A 16,835-nucleotide genomic window follows, 5' to 3' on the forward strand; every position below is an offset into this window, starting at 1 on the left:
TATCATATGTAAGAGAATATGCACAAAGGGAATTGTCAGGAAAGAGATGGCTGTTTGGAGACACACCCCTTTTATTAATATTTTGAAAAACAAGTTATGGGTACATATTTGCACATGTAGTACATAACAGTAACCTACAGCACACCAGAAAAATAGATTCGGACTACCTTTTAGGCTCAGGTGCAGTGACACGGCTTTAACAAGAAGAAAAGTCAGTCATTCACCATCTTTCTCTTCTTCCTGCGCTCTAAAACCACCAAAGTCCTCTTCTCCAATGTCGGAAACGAACAGGCTCAGGATGGCTTCGTCATCCACTCTCCGCTTCTCTCCTTCGTTGTCACTTTCAAAACCAAAGAAATCCTCGTTGTCAGTGTCAGAGTCGAACACCCTCAGAAGGGCCGTGGCGGTGTCCTCCTCTCCATCATGCAGCAGTCCAGCCCTTCAAAATCCGTTGGTGATCGTGGATCTTTTCCACGCTGTCAGAATCCACCGGTGGAGTTGGGCATAACTTGCTTTTCGCAAGTTTATCGCCGCTCGTCATCCACGCCTCCCGCTGAATGCGTAGCGCTACTTTGAAGTTTGTTTTTCGCGCTACTTCGTACGGCACTACGTTGCCTGGCGGACGGACATGTGACTAACATACCACTCTTGAACCCCGATCCTTCCGCCAGGCAACGTAGTGCCGTACAACAGCAGAACAAACAAAACAAATCGTCTTACGATATCACAAAAATCATGGAAAATCCATAGAAAAGCCGCACCTGACTAAAAGCCGCAGGGTTCAAAGCTTGTGCAAAAAGTAGCGGCTTATAGCCCGACAATTACGGTACTTGTTCTTTTACTGTTCTCCTCACCTCTTTTTCAACTTCTATCCTTCCTTTCTATGCATTAGTCACACCAGACACTGGCGGTGTGAAGATTATTCATGGCACCTCAACACGGCCATAGGCCCGAGGTATGCATAGAGGACAGGAAAAGGGTAGAGAAACAAAAAGGAGAAAAAGGAGTGTTGAGCTTGCTCTGCTTTACCTGCGGAAAATTCATACATCAAAGAAGGACACGGGAGAGGGACTGATCTTTTAGAGTAATCTAACACAGATCCATTTAGCAGTTTCTCTTCCATCTTTGTTTAAAAGAGTACTGCCCTCTGGACTGGGTTAGCCACACAGTAATTCCACATTATGGTAATTTCATGCAGTATAGTGCATTATGTGCAGTCATTTTAGTGTTGTTTTGTGTTTCGACTGGCAGCACTGTCATCTCACAGCATTAAAGTTCTTATTTTGAACCTACCCGTTGGTTTCTCATCTTTTAGGTCCTCCAGTTTCCCCCCCCCCAGTCCAAAGGCATGCATGTTAGCTTAATTAATAGTTTTAAATTAGTGGTAAATGTATATGTTAGTGTGAGTGGTCGTTTGTCTCTCTATTTTAGCACCGTGATGAACTCATTTCCGGTCCAAGGCCTTCATAGCCGATCTTTGATTGGATAGGCTTTTTAAAAACTAGATGTATGGCTTTCATTTTGTTAAATGTTCAGAGTCAGGTCAGTATTCATCAATAATGTAGATGTGGTTTACTTTTAGCTGGTCTTTCTCCAAAGCTGTTGGCATTGATCTGTAACATACCAGTTCTTCAAGTAGCTTAACCTCTGTTCAGCACGCTCTGACACTCATTTGCGGTAGAAGCTTGATAATTATGATAGCCTTGATGTTGTTCCCACTAGTCACATCCTCCAGCTCTACTTTGGGGTTTCTGAGGTGTTTCCAGTTCACATTCAATATGTAATCCCTTCACTATATTCTAGGGCTGCCCCAGGGTCTTCTCCTGTTTTATGTCCCCTCAAGGTTTTTATGCCAAATCCTTTCTGCATACATTAGTCCTTCATCTTGTCCCTGAGGGTCCAAAAACCTGTGAAGCAAACATAACTTTACTGCCTTGTTTTCTGTCAGTTTCCAGAGCTCATGACTACAGGTGATAGCTGAAATTCTGATCAGGTCCCTTTTCACAGTACAACACCTGTATCGCTGCAGGTGCCACATCGATAAGCGCTGGCAATCTTTGTTGCTGTTTTAGGCTGACTCGTGAGCAAGGCCACGGGATACATACAAATCTGTCATTTCAGTTAGGAATAAATTGTTTATCAAACTCTTTTAGCTATGATCAAGGACTTTCATGGCTCAGTGAAAGGCCTCGGTTCTCCATATTCCCTTTGCACCTTTATAGGAACATGTTGAGGTGTTCTTATAGAAAACGTCCTCTACAAATAGAGCACATCACCTATCTACAGGCTTATGGCCCATTGCCAAGCATAATGTGAAGGAGTTCACATGTGATGTAAGTTACTATAAATCACACCTCCCATACTTTATTTCATATCTTGGGTAAATTTTATATTACAGTGAAAAGTGAATAGCGATTATTTTATGAAAAGACGCAAGACTCTCGTTATAAGGGGTTTGTTTAGCTGAGCTCCTCCCACATATGAGATTGAGGCGCAGTTTAGAGTTATGTGTTAATCACACCAGTTGACTCTTGCTTCTAATTTAGTTTAATGTTAAAGACCCTGCAGAGCATAAGCTGTCTGTGTACAAACAGATTTGCTGTCTAAGACCTTAATATGTTCTGCCCAGTGAGCACAGTCCAAATTCTGCTTTGGCCTTGATAGCCATTAACACTCCCATGTTGCCCAGGAAAGAATGAGAGAGCATATAGCATGTCCATTCATGTGCAGTAAAGCAAAGGACAGACTGATGATCATTACGATGCAAAGTGTGATGCTGATTATGACTGTGTTTATAATGAGCTCATCTCACCTTAGAGAGCTGTGCTATTTGAGGAAAAAGCCATTTACCTGAGAAGACAAGGCAGTCATGTGAGAAAATGCTACACTGAGGCGGCTTAGTTTTGATGGCATCTGTAAAAATGGCATTTGCAGTTGCATCTTTGGACTTATGCTGGGATTTCACGCACAGAGACAAACTGAAAGAGCTAGATTTATTAACAAGCTGTTCAAATATTAATCTGTTTTTTTAGCTGTCTTTGCAAAAAAACAAAACAAAATCAATCCTAATTAGGAATCTGATAACTGACATGGAAATGTTTGCACTTACCATATGCAGAGCTTATTCAATTTTTTCCTCGTACACTGAAAATTAAAATGACTTTTTTGTAAAACCTATACACTTTTTCCCCAAAGGGTTTTATCCCCTAAACTGGAGTGTAATCACTGGGATAACATTTATTTTTGGATCTTATATTATCTGACATCGCCTTTTTTACTGTATTTGCACATGGAATAAAATCATACTAAGTGTCAAGGTCAGTGTGATCTGTGTAAACTGAATTATTGCTACAGCTGCAGTGCACTTTTTTTTAATCAGGATGGAGCTTTATATAAATCAAATCAAATATTTTATGACAAATTTACAGTTTCAGTTCATGTTTTTGACTCTTCGGGATTCTTTTTTTTTACCTGAATTTTCTTCTTCTCAAATTGATAGTTGCCATCGTAACGGAGACAAATCCTGGTGTCCTAGGAAACGATGAGTATCCATCATACTGTAGATTGCATTAGGAGTTTGTGCACAAGTGCATGCTTAAGGGTAGATGTAATGGGTCCTACATTTGTATTTTTCTGAAGCTACGCTCAATATTGCAGCAAAACAAGAGAAAAGAAAAAAAGCGCAGTGAATGTTTTTGATGATATGGACTCTATAAAGCTCCAGAGAAAGGCAAGGACCCAGCTGCCTTTGCTGAGTGCTGCCACTCAACACCACATGATAAATCAATTAGAAATCCCTTTAACATTTTTAAATAGTCAACTTTTTGTTGTCCGTCCATCTCAGACTAATTTTAGAAAGCTTATTGATACCCTCTTCCAGGAAGCTGTTAAACAATATTATAACCACGGAGAACACAAAACAATCTAGGATATACCCGAAGCAACCAGTTAACTAACTCTTGCAATGGAAATTGCTTTCTATTGAGAAATGTTGATATACAACATTGACAACGACATCGAGAAAGTAGAAAATGTAATAAAAGCCATTTAGGCTCGTCTTGAGTCAGGCAAATCAAAGCTTGGAATAATTTATTACAGCAGAAGAGTATAATTACAATTTGGAGTTTGGGCTCCAAGCTCGTCACTTCCCACAAACATAATACGCAAACAAATTGGGAAGTGATGAGTAAAAATCCCCCCGGTGCCTACAGGTGGATGGTGGTGTGCTGGAGGGGAATAAATAATGCAGCGGAGCCACGAAGCAGGGGAGCAACACCAATGACGTGGCAGAGAGGGAAACATGGGAACTTTGCAGCTTAATTAGACCACTAAATTTAGAGGGCGTGTTTGATAAATTAGGTGAGGAAAAGTGACACAAAGTGAGTCTTATGTGTGCAGTTCAGCTGTAGTTGTCTGCTTGACTTAGCTCATCCACTTTGCTTTTTTTTCTTTTTTTCTTTCAGGTTTATGATCATTAAGATTTTTATCTGAATTTTTCTAAGTGCCGTTTAAACCTCATCCTTGGCAACTAAAGCAATTTATTACAGGCAAGGAGAGGGCAAAAACAGCTCCAACATCTCCCTTCTGTCTGACACATACAGTAGATAATATGTGTCACCCAGGTCCGGTCAGCTTAATTGCAAGGACCAGCAAAGGTTAGGCTGTGTACACAACCTCACAGTAAGTGTAGTGGATGGGAGGAGGTATATATGAGTTATTGAAATGGATGAAATGGTCCTTTAAGGGTTTTTTTTCCACATCTGTGTCATTCTGACATAGCCTCAACTCCTTGCTTCTCCAATTGTGCACGCTTCCTCCGCTGTGCACGCTGCTGATGTTCAGTGCTCGGGCTCTGACATTAAAATGCGGCAGCCATTCTGGGCCTCAGTCCCGGCGGTAATTGGAAAGCCGTCAGCGAGCTGTTGTTTCGATAGAGAGGGAAGCAGAGAAAGAGAGGCTGGGTCAGATGAGGAGAGCAAGAAAAGCAATAGAGAGTGTGGGCGAGAAAGAGACAAATAATGCTTGAAATCAGGGAAAGAGTAGACCGAAGGATTTAGAAATAAGAGGAAAGGGCACATGAGGTTGGTGAAGGATCGAATGAAGGCTTTAAAGTGACTGATACAATATGCTGAGGGAGAAATGGCAAAAGAGTGAAAGAGAGTGAAAGTGATGAAGAGGTTTAGAGATTTCTTGTCTTTTAAGTAAACGTTGCAGAGAGTAGCATCAAGGTCCAAGTTCAGGGCATAAGAAAACCACTTGTTACAGTAAAAATACAGTCTCCTGTCTATATGTGAAACAGAAACAAGAACATCTCAGATTGGTGAAATGCCATTTTAAGCATTTGATTTTTATTAATCTCCTATTTGTGATTACTATAGATGTATTGCTTTTTGTTTTTTGACCTATGGTGAAGCTCTGATCAGACAAGAGGCAGAGTGACGCTGAATGCAACTTACAGAGCGGTGGCAAAGAAGTGATGAATGAAGACTAGGCGGAGCTCTGCTGCTGCTGTATTAGAATTCACCGCCAGAGAGAGAGAGAGCAAAGATGGAAAAGGAAAGAGAGAGAACGAAGACGCAGCAGAGAGAAATGTTGAGGAGTAAAGGGATAACAGGGTGAAATGAAGGCGAGAGAATGGGAGAGAGAGGGAAAGGATTTGAGACGAGGGAAAAGAGGGAGGAGCGACAATTAAACCAAATCGGCTGGAGCTTTTTGACCCCCACCCCACTGCACACAAGCACACACACACACACACATACACATACTATCACTGCCTGCCTCAGGGAGCCATGGTGCGTGCACGTTCGCAGGCAGACAGGCAGGAGATCAATCGTGCTCTGGGACGAGTGTGTATGTCTGTAAGCGACGTGTTAGCAACATGCTGGTGGCGGCATGTGCCGTGCTAGTGAAGGTGCAGTGTTAGCGGGAGCAGAGGGGGCTGTCTGTGTATGTGCCTATGCACACAGCTAGAATGCACATAGAGGGCTTGTGGTGTGTGAATGTGAGCGAGCCGTCAAAGGGGAGGGGAGCCACGGAGCAGAGCAGCAGCAGCAGTAGCAGCAGCATTGCCAGAGTGTGTGCGAGCGTGTGTGAGAGAGCGTGTATGTGTGAGGGGTGGAGGGGAGAGGAGAGGCAGACGCGGCGGGACTCCCGGGAGAGGGAACGGGAGTTGGGGAGCAAACCCAGCCTCTCTCCTCCACAGCAGGACAACCAGGACTCAAGGACGAGGCAAGATCTGTAACCCAGCCTGGAGCATCTGGAATTGGGGACGTATGGGGGATTTCTGTCCCTTTCTGTAGGGGACTTCTGCTGGACACCCAACTCAGGATGTGTTGGACTAAGGGGAGGGGGCTTCCAGACGGATCTGGCAGAACCACACAGAAAAGGAAGCAGTGCAGTTCCTCTAACCGTTATGTTTCTGCTTCTACCTCGATTAGGATGCGAGGGAGAGGGGAGAGATAGAAGGAGGAGGTAAAAGAGAGCAAGGAGGATACTGTCTATTGCTATTAAGGAGGGAAGAGAGGGAATAAGAAGAAGGGAAAGGTGAGGTAGTGGCTGTGAGGGGTGTGCTCTCCACTGATGACTCTCCCATGGAACACTGACTATTGACCCTTCATTGGCAGGTGCTGGAACTTGTTTATGAATCCCTCCCTGGCCACCATAACAACCAGGGGGTGTCACCAGGTTTCTGTCCCGCTGACGAACATGTCGGTGACCACAGGCTTCAGTTACCAGCTCCCTGGAATCACCACAGTGACATATGTATTTGTTTACAGCCCTGGCTCTGTGCAGAGAGACCCAAGCCCACCTCATCACACGCCTCCAGCACTGTCAGGCTCCCGCGGGCCCAAACGGAAACTCTACAGTGCCGTCCCAGGACGTACCTTCATTGTGGTCAAGCCCTACACGCCACAGGGGGAAGGAGAGATCCAACTCAACCGTGGAGAACGGGTCAAAGGTAGGATGGCTACTACATGTTTGACTAGCTCCCTAAACCTACTAAAGTAGGTAGTAATAACACTACTGTTGTTAACATGTTGTATTTCATAGCATGACAGTAACTTTCCATCATCACCAATGTTTACGATGTGCTGCAAAGTCCAGAACTACATGTGGCTTGCATGAGTATCAAAGTTGGGTTTCTTGCAGTGTAAGAAAAATCAAACATTCCTATGCTCTCATACTTCTCAGAAGCAGACCAAACCATTACTTCACTACGATTTTTTGTTGCATAGCAGTTATGTAATCTTTCTGTCTGGGAGTCATTTCGCTGATGTTTGAGTTTGACATTTGATTTATCATTTCATTAACCTCTTAAATGTGCTGTTTTCTGTTTTACACAGAGGTGCAGTGGTTTTCCTTTCATGTGTTTGTGTGTGCTTTTGTCTCCATTTATGCTTCACTCAAGACTATGACTGTAATGACGTAGAAGGTAAACGCAATAATATTCTTCTCACCCTGTACCTCTCCCGCACACCACAGTGTGTCAACCCTACACCTACAGTGAAGCAAGTAGCTCTTGGCCCTGTTTGAATCCACTTGTGATGTGTGTACAATCTCAGTACAAATTTGTGATTACTTCAAGGAGAGGGCATGCAAATTCAAACAGGTCCCGTGTGCTATTGGTTGCTGGTTTGCATACATATATTGTGTTCTTCCTCCTCTCTTAGAGTGCTTCTCCCTGAACACACAACTGCTTTTCTCCCTTCTCTTATCGCCTGTCCACAGACACCCAGCACCGCATTGACCCCACATCCCTACATCCTGCCACTTCACATACATCACCATGGATCAAACCCACATTAGCTTAATGGAAACAGTTCCCTCATGTCCTTAGAAAGACCAGAGAGAGTAGGGCAACACTCATGCGGAGACCTCTTATGTTGCTCTCAGATCTACAGAGGCACAGGAAGTACAGATTAAGGGTCAATTTGGCATTTCAATTTGGATTTTGTGCAAACAACCAAAGCACACAAATGTCCCCACACATGATCGACATGCACAAACACACACACATACACACACCATACCTTTTCCCTCTTATTCCTTTCTTAAAAACATTCAGTAGCGTGTCACTCAAACACTATTCTAAACCTAGTGCCACGATGCCTTCACTGTCCTTACACATACAGAAGTATTCACCAAAATGTTTTCTGTCTTCTGTCTTCCCTGACAAACTTTTTTTTCAGCAGACCTCCTCCTGTGTGTTTTGACGCCTCCTTTTCATAGTATCATGTCTGTTTTGTGGAAATACTGCTGTTGTTTAAAGCTATCAGAGTGCTGTTTTTCCTGTAGAAAACCAAGTGATACAGCATTTTATGAAACAGTGATGCATACTGAGGTTGACACAAATGCTATTGTGAATGTGATGACTCAACAGCAGCCTAGTATGCTTCCATCCACTGAATGGATCTGCTGTCACTAGCTTTTCTGTCTGTGAAACCAAATCCATAACCCTGCCACTAATGTGAAAACCCACTGCTTTGTCGTTATTTCATGTTAGCCATGCAGGAAACGAGCTTATCGTTGCATAGCTGCCAGCACCCCGGCCCGGCCAAGTTAACCATCTGGCTCCCTTATGCAACAGTGACCATCATAACCATAACTATGTTGCGTTTACTGCCTTTATGTAGTCTCAGGATATAAAATGAGAAATATGTCACTGATGTCAGCTGGTTATTGAAAGGCTTAAGGTCCTGGCCGTTCAGGTTTAATGAGTTTTGTTTTTTGTGGTTTCTTTCTTTTGTGTATAGAACACTTATCTTGTTAATCAAGGTTTCATGTAATTAAGTGTAATTCACTTTTTTATTTATCAGATGGTCAGAAAATTCAAAAAGCTTTTTATCAAATAAAGTAACACAGAGTAAGTCTGCACTCTACTATCGTGCCACCCCACAATGCCCATTCTGAGCCTGGAAAAACCCTGTTTAGTAAAAAAATAGAAAGAAAAATCTGTTTAGTGTTTTTACAATCTTAAAAAGAATGACCAGCTCTCTTGGCACAAAGGGAGGCTCAGCTTGAGAAGCCGTTTTCTTTAGGGATGTATGACCTTTGGTTTGATACATAATGGATCTCATCTAATCTGCATTCATAAATGAATGAGCTGCTAATAGTAGTAGGGCTCTTTAACAGTGGGAGACAGGAAGACGTAAAACAAGTAAAAGAGATCGTGGAACATAGGAGGATCTTTTTTCTTTATCTTTTCTTGTCTGATTATCATGACAGATCAAAAACACATTTAGGGATGCAAGAGTAGTTTCTCTATGTGTGCTTACATGAATTTGCATGCATGCCAAGCAAAAATCATCAGGATTATTTGTTTCCCAAAGCTGAATAAGCTACTTCGTTGGACCTCTAACATGAAGATGATTCATTTGTGTTTAGATAATTAGCTCCCGCCCCCAATATCCAACCAAAGCTAATCTCTGTCCTCCTGTTAATGTCCACACATCCTTGCTAATCACCTGCTATACCAGAGGAGCATCCCTATGATGAGATCAGACTGGGTAAATCTTACTAAATGATTTCTGTGTTTGTGTGTTTCTGTGTGAGTAAGTCTCTGGCTAGAGTCCATGGTTACATGAGCGAGCACAAGCTTACACATGTAACTTTCATTAGCTCACCTGTAAGACTGGCAGCCTGTTGAGGCATAGATTGTTGTATGTTGTACAAGAAAGAGTTTAAAACATCATGTGATAATTGAAGATCTTTACTGATTAGACTCATAGTGTTGTTCTACACAGTAGAATGTAGCATGTAGTATTCCCATTCCATTATGTCTATAATTTTCTCATTTTCTGTTACAATATAATGCATCTAATCCAAAAAAAAACTGAGAATAGTATCAACAGTGTATCCATTTCTTGTGTCCTGTCACTTTTAGTGAACAATGATTATCTGGATTCAGATGGTAAATACAACAGATCTGTATTGCAACACATCCCATAGCCTGTAGTTAAACGTAGAACCCATAGTTCAAGTAGGAACCATATGATGTCTCTTATATGTATCCACAGTTAATTATTATTGGGGGGTTTTTTTTGCTGCAAGATATTAATTGGAAATTCTTTGAAATAAATTAAAAAATCGAATAAAAGCAAACTATTTAAACAGCTTCATTTGGCAGTTGAAGAGGGCTTGCAGCAAAAAGTGAAGAGTCATCCTTAATTACTTTTTAAATTTTTTTTTTCAGACAGTTTGCAAATTAAAACGCAACAAAAATTTTACAATTTGTGTTGTGCTTGTTAGGATAAACCATACAAGTTAGCTGTTATTGTTTGTGCATTTGCTTGTGCCATTTAAAGTTCTAAAGTTACACGTTTATCAGCTCTTTATTGATTTCTGTGGTGGTTTATAGCAGACAGTCCATGCTGTGAGGATGCTGATGATTACTCTCTTGACAATGATGATGAATATGATGAACATGAAGGTAAAATGATATATTATTGTTTGAAAGAAGGATGACAAAGTGCTTGAACAGCTAAACCATTAACAAGACAAAATTGTGTGCCATTATTTCATGAAAAACAAATAGTTTGACTGCTGGAGGACTGTATTCTGTATCTGTTTTCCTCAGTGAGTGGGGATCTTCAGGCTTTTCTTTAAATCTAATATTGCAGTGTTGATTTGTGGTGTTGTCTAATTATAAAAGAATGTCCAATATTGTAATAATGTGAAAATTTAAAGTCATTCCACTTTTTCATCCTTCATCAGTAGATGAGTCAGTTTCAGTGACTGAACTAAACAACACTGTAGTCACATTATCATGTACTTTATCATAACCAGTTTCTCTTTGCTTGGAAAAGTTCCCGTTCTTCACTATGTGCTTGTCAGTCTTTTAGTCTGTTGTCTGCAGTCAATGTCTCTAGACAGCCTTGTTCTAGACAAGCAGTCCCTCTGTCCTGCATTTAGCAGGGTCATCCACATCCAGGTCTCCAAGCAGACTGTTAGTGTTAGGTAATGAGTACTGTTCATCTTTTGTCACTCTCTGACTGGTACTGGTATCATGTTGTATTTGAAGGTGTGTTTTTGATTGTGCATCTCTGTGCCCAGGCCCGTAATGGTGGTTCAAGGAAATTAATCTTTACAAGACAATCAAGTATTGTAGTCAGCCTGCGTGTGTTGATCCCTACATTACTTTAAAGGCTCCTAAGACCCTCTCGCATCCCTGTTTAAACTCATTCCCTCGCTCACCCCAGTGTTTGTTTCTGCTCTTTCCCTCCATTGATGTAATCTGATCTTATCATCTGGATGGACATCTCTTGAAGGCCACTTATAGTCACTATGGTAACAAATGAGGACACAACCAGGTCAAGCATTTTGCCAAGCATGTATCCTCACACACATGCACACACACACCCACACATGCACACACCAGTATAAACACACACATTATATAGACTTGCTTAAACTCATTTCACGTAGAACACACATTTAAAGTAATGGATGTGTGTGTGTCATCGTGCTGTCTCCCTACCATCCTACCTCCACAGGGAGCATTAACCGAACGTTCAGGACATTCTTCTCCTCAACAAGGTGACACACTTAAGAGCATGCTTCCGTAACAGTGTATTACATCTCTTGCACACACACACGCGCACCTGTGTGCACACACACCACATACACCTTCTCCAAACGCCATTATAAATCTTGCAGACAGCCATGAAAATGAAACCAGTGCAAGTAATGTTGAGATTAGACATTCACAAACATGATTAATGGGGTTTGGCCGCACCCAATGTGTGCAGAATATTAACACTGCTGTGGGCAATGGAGGATACCTGGACCAGCTATTGGGGCAAAAATACAAAAATACACACCCATATACTGGGGTTTAATGGATTACCCCGTGTCTACTTTTACACTACCTCAGAAGGCATCTGTTACTGCAGTCGGGTTCTTTGGGAACACACACAGTAGCTTAGCCTTTATCTAAAGCACACATGCTTAACAAGGCCATTGAACTGCAAAAATTTCCAGTTGAACCCATGTTCTGAAGGCACGCTGCTGTTGTACTTATTGCTTTCCAACAATAGCTATCAATGCGTTATTGTGTACATGCGTTTTTGTCAGGGCCAAGAAACAGCGTATTACAAATGAAACATTTAACAGTGCATTATGTTTTTAAATAACACAGCTTGCCTGTATTAACACTAAAATGCATATGGATCTGTCAGTTACCAAGCAACAGATGCTAAGTGCACTTTACAGCTCTGGCAGGTCATTTAAGACAAAAATAAAAATGATGAAATAGTGGCTTTAGCTAGTTTCTGAAAAATCTGATTTGGTTCCAAAAACCAATATTCTTTTACATGCATTTCATTTTTAATTTTTAAGCTTTATAGTCAGATTCCTCCATTGTCTTGTCTGCAAATCAAGTTGGATAAAAGCCTCTTTGCTAAGTGTTGAATTTAGACTAAATATCATTGTTAGCTTCCAACAGTGAGCTGAGGGTGAATTAATTATCCTTCTTCTCAGTCTGGTAGTGGCATTAAGTGAACCCTCTGTGTGCTTATGTTTTGTGTGTGTGACTGAGCCTGCCTGGGTGGGTGTGTGTGTGTGCGTGTGTGCGTGCGTGTGCATGCATGTATGCACATCTTCTTATGCATTAGCAAGTGTGAGCATTTCTCCGTTGTTTTCATCACAAAGTGTGCATGGTGTACACATGTATTTCACGTTAGTGTGTGTGTGTGTGTGTGTGTGTGTGTGTGTGTGCGCGCGCGCGATTGCCTCTGTGCAGCATAGTGTAAGTAATTGCCTCCCACAAGTTAGATAAACAGCATCCTTCAAGTATTCAGCAGCCAGCTGTCCTAATATCCGAGGCACATATGGGCAAAATGTCTCTCCCTCTCTGTCTCGATCTCTCCGCATCTTTTTTCTTTTTCTGTTTTTATTCTTCTTGCATACCTGCATAGCACCCTGTAAAAATATGTCCATTGTCACATTATGGTGACGCTTGCTTCTTTACGTCAGTGAGATTCAAAGTAACAACAAGGAGACCATAGCTAAGAGATCAGGCTTTAAACAATTATTCTACAGTATTAAGAAGTGATTATCTTGATTACCTGAAGCTAATCTGAGGATCGTGTTTGGCAACCAAAGAGCAACAAATTCTCTTATGACTGGGACGCTTCACGTGACAAGTGTTTTGAAAGTTAATTCCAAATGCATCTATCATTGCAAATGGTAGATGCATTTAATTAGTCAGTGTCAATTAGTTTTTTTTCCTCGTGCTAAAAGTTTGAGATCCCCTGCCTTAAATAATTAAAGATTAACTACAACATCAAGAGAAACCAGAGTCACATGACCTCTGTTTACCAAGGATTTTACTCTCAGATAGAAACTGAAAAGACAGAAGTGAAGTAAACATTTATACAAAGATAAACTATGATGAAACACTTTTTTCTATGTGGTATTTTTTCCATATTTGTGAGCTGTTACAAAAAAGCATTTTCACTAAATGTGCTTAGAGAAATCATCTCTGATTAAAGGCAATTTCTACCAGCAAGTTACACCTTTTATTTAATAAAATGTTGATCTACTTAACAGAGTGAAACTTAAAAATATTTGCTTGCGTGATTCTACAAGGAGAGCCTGAGAGATCATACAGATATTTAATAAAATATTGCAAAAGTGTTTGAGGGATAAGGGACTTGGAGTCTGTGCCCAGTGTCTCTCAGGAGCAATTAATGTTATCACAAAATGGACCTGAAGCTAGTCAGTGTATTAACAGATTTCACTTGTTGGTCATTCATAATGTTCCAAGCTGTGCATCTGCGCTATTGATACTGGACAGGGTCACAAGCCTGAGGCAAGGACATTGCTGTCCAATCAGAGTAGCAGTAGGGTGCAAAGTCCTGCCCACGCACCTACCTGCTCCCTGCTGAACACACCACCTGTCCTCATATTCCACTCTCATCCTTTTTATTTATTTATTTTCCGGTTAGTTTGTTTGTTTTCCAAATATCCCCATATGGTGCACCCTGGCTGACAGGATCGTCCCACACTTGCCCTCTAACTGAAATTAAAACCCATGCTTGCCTAACATACATCTAACTTAGTGAGATGTAGCCTGATACAAAATGCTAATTAGAGACACAGCAGAAACAGCAGTTGCAGAGTTAATCAGCGTATGAATAAACATGAGCAGGAACACTGCTGCATAAACAGGAGCCATTGACTGATGCAGATACATATTCAACAGAAACATTGTTATGCTTCTGACTAACAATCACTCTATCATGTACAGTGTGGCACACAGTTTAAGTTGAACAGACTGCGGATGTTTGTTACGAACAGGCGTTTCCTGTTCTGTAAATTATCAACCTACTTAGCAGTCGCGAGCATGGAAATGTGCATATAAAGGTCATGTCCTAACCTGCTGGTGTCAGCTAGGGTGGCTTTTAGCAAATTTCAAAAAGCCCTGTGTCTTGACCTCTTCTTGATCAGCTCTGTTTTCTAATGCATGCAGTTACCCTGAAACTTAAAACAATTTTGCAAGAATTAACTATATTTAAGGCATTAAACTAGCAATTAGACTTTAGTCATAGCATAAATGTATACTAAACAACCACAGCACTAAACCCACAGACAGGTGAAGCGAATAACATTGATGTTCTGCTGGGAAACCTTGGATTTTGGCAGTTAGTTGGATGTTATTGATGCATACCACCCACCTAAGTGTTGCTGGAGACCAAATACCTCCTACTGACACAGGAAACCCACAGTGGTACCATCCCAAAGCATTAGCGCTGTCGCAATGAATGGCATATGGTTTTATTCGTTTTTTATCGATAGATGATGATACTGGCAATTTTCTTTGTTGTCGTGGCAGCAATATCCTACTGTTATGGTCCTTCAAGGTTATTGTTATTACTAATGGCCTTAAATTCAACCTCATGTTCACTAGCCAGCCTGAATCACGTGCAGTTTTAGTCAGCACTGAGCATTTTTTTGGCATGTAATGAATTGTGTGCATGGGTGCAGCAATTTATTTATCACAATTGAACACTATCATTCATGTGAAACTGGTCAGTGACTAGTCGGTCAAACGAATAGCTATGTGATTGAAGACTCAGCAGCAAACAATCCATCGTTGATCTATTTAAAAATCAACAGGCAATCAATAGCTAGTCTGCAGCTAATCAATCGCTGCTATATTCTGGTCCTGCTCATCAGTATGTCAAGTGATCCAGATATGTTTTTTTTCTTCAGTATCAATGTGTGTCTCTGTTTTCATTTTAGACTTCCTTTTATTTAATGACAAACAGTATTTTATTTAATATATTTTTCCTTCATTCCTTTAAAATCTAAGCTGGAATTTTATGTGGCTTTGCCCTGGAGGAAGGGAAAAATAGAACCCAAGAAAGACGGTAAATATTAAGGAAGCTGTTCCTTCTATTTTAATCTCCACCTGAGGGTTGATACAGAAGGAGTGAAAGAATGAATAAAAAGCAAATGAACATGAAAGAATAAGAATGTGATGTAGCTTCCCTTCAAGCCTGTGAGGAAGGTAGGGAGGGAGGAGTTGAGATAAGATGAGAAGTGAGAAGGGATCCCTCTGAGTCAGCCTTGGAGTTTTCCTCACTCCTCTCTTCCTGTTCTTCCTCCCACTATAATTTACGACACTCCCACCCTGTTACTTTTTCTCCAGCTTTCTTCCTTTGCTCCACTCCTTCTCCTGTCATTCACAAAAAGCATCCCCCTTCTGTCCATGTTTCTTTATATTTTTTCTTAAACTTGTCAAGTCTTTATTTCTTTCAGTTTCTCTCCCTCTCCATTCCCACCTCTCTCTCTTTCACTCTCAGTGGAATACTCATGAGCTGGAGACTGCACCACTCTCTCACCCTCTTCTAAGCAAAAGAAGTCCTGTGAGGATGAACAGGGCACAGCACATATTTGACTCTTAGCAGTGTGACCATTCCTCTTCCTTGTTATTTATTGGCCCTGTACTCCATTCTGTCTTGTATCTACTCTGGGGTCCACTTGCCCTTTTGCGCACCTCCTTCTTAATTGCTTGCCACCTCTATTCCTTTCTGTGTCCACCTTCATCTTTTTCAGTGTCCATAATTTTCTTCCCCAATCATTTCTTACATTTTTTCCTCTGAGTTTTTAGAAAAGCTACTTAATCTTCATCGTTCCAAGTGTCCTCCCTTCATGCAGTCCCCGTCTCACATATTGCAGGCAATAACTATGTCCCTGTTGCATTTCTATACAAAGTACATGGTCCTCTTTGCTCTTGAGTGTGTGTGTTTGTGAGTGTATGTGTGTGCATGCACATGTGTTAGCATGTCTCTGGTTGTGTCCTCTTGTTTCATAAAGATGCAACTCTGCTCTCACTCTCTATTACAGAGAACTGAACTGAGGTTTAATAAAGACTGCAGGGATCCAAATCTAATAACAGCTGCACTCTGCTTATTGGAATGCTCTCATTCACCTTCACACACTTTGTTTAATGCACGGACACACTCGCACTCATACACATTGCTATGAAGGCTGAGATATAGTCATATCCTGACTCAGCCAGTTCCTATTTCACATCACATAACATTTATTTAGGCTTTCAGTAATGTTATCAGTGTAACATATCAGTGATGCTTAATGAAGAACAGTTGGATCTTCAGTCGGGGCTATGGGAGCTGTTCCAGTGGCCATATTACAAGTGGAGTTACATTGATGCATTCTGGTACAATACAATACAATGTACACTCACTGACCACTTTATTCAGCTTTTTCAATGTGATAATTGTACTTTTGTTTTCATTTCGTTTTATTGATATTTAGCTTCAAAGGAGCTAAATTTAAAAAAAATCCTTGAGGAATAGTTCTCCAGGCTT

The 16,835-nt window shown here is 41.1% G+C and overlaps 1 protein-coding gene across 6 annotated transcripts in view; it reads left to right on the forward strand.

The window, feature by feature from the left end:
• Nucleotides 1-16,835, forward strand: part of shank3a (SH3 and multiple ankyrin repeat domains 3a) — a 245,793-nt gene that overhangs the window by 164,275 nt on the left and 64,683 nt on the right. For 5 of the 6 annotated variants that reach the window (XM_076885709.1, XM_076885710.1, XM_076885711.1 and 2 more), the window contains 5 exons: nt 6,777-6,958; nt 7,409-7,432; nt 9,477-9,506; nt 9,884-9,910; nt 10,358-10,429. In XM_076885709.1, the coding sequence (XP_076741824.1) occupies nt 6,777-6,958; nt 7,409-7,432; nt 9,477-9,506; nt 9,884-9,910; nt 10,358-10,429 (335 nt within the window). The remainder of the gene's footprint in view (nt 1-6,776; nt 6,959-7,408; nt 7,433-9,476; nt 9,507-9,883; nt 9,911-10,357; nt 10,430-16,835) is intronic. The other variant, XM_024803193.2, reaches the window with a different exon arrangement.

This window comes from Maylandia zebra, linkage group LG7 (assembly GCF_041146795.1).
Source record: "Maylandia zebra isolate NMK-2024a linkage group LG7, Mzebra_GT3a, whole genome shotgun sequence".
Classification (NCBI taxonomy): domain Eukaryota; kingdom Metazoa; phylum Chordata; class Actinopteri; order Cichliformes; family Cichlidae; genus Maylandia; species Maylandia zebra.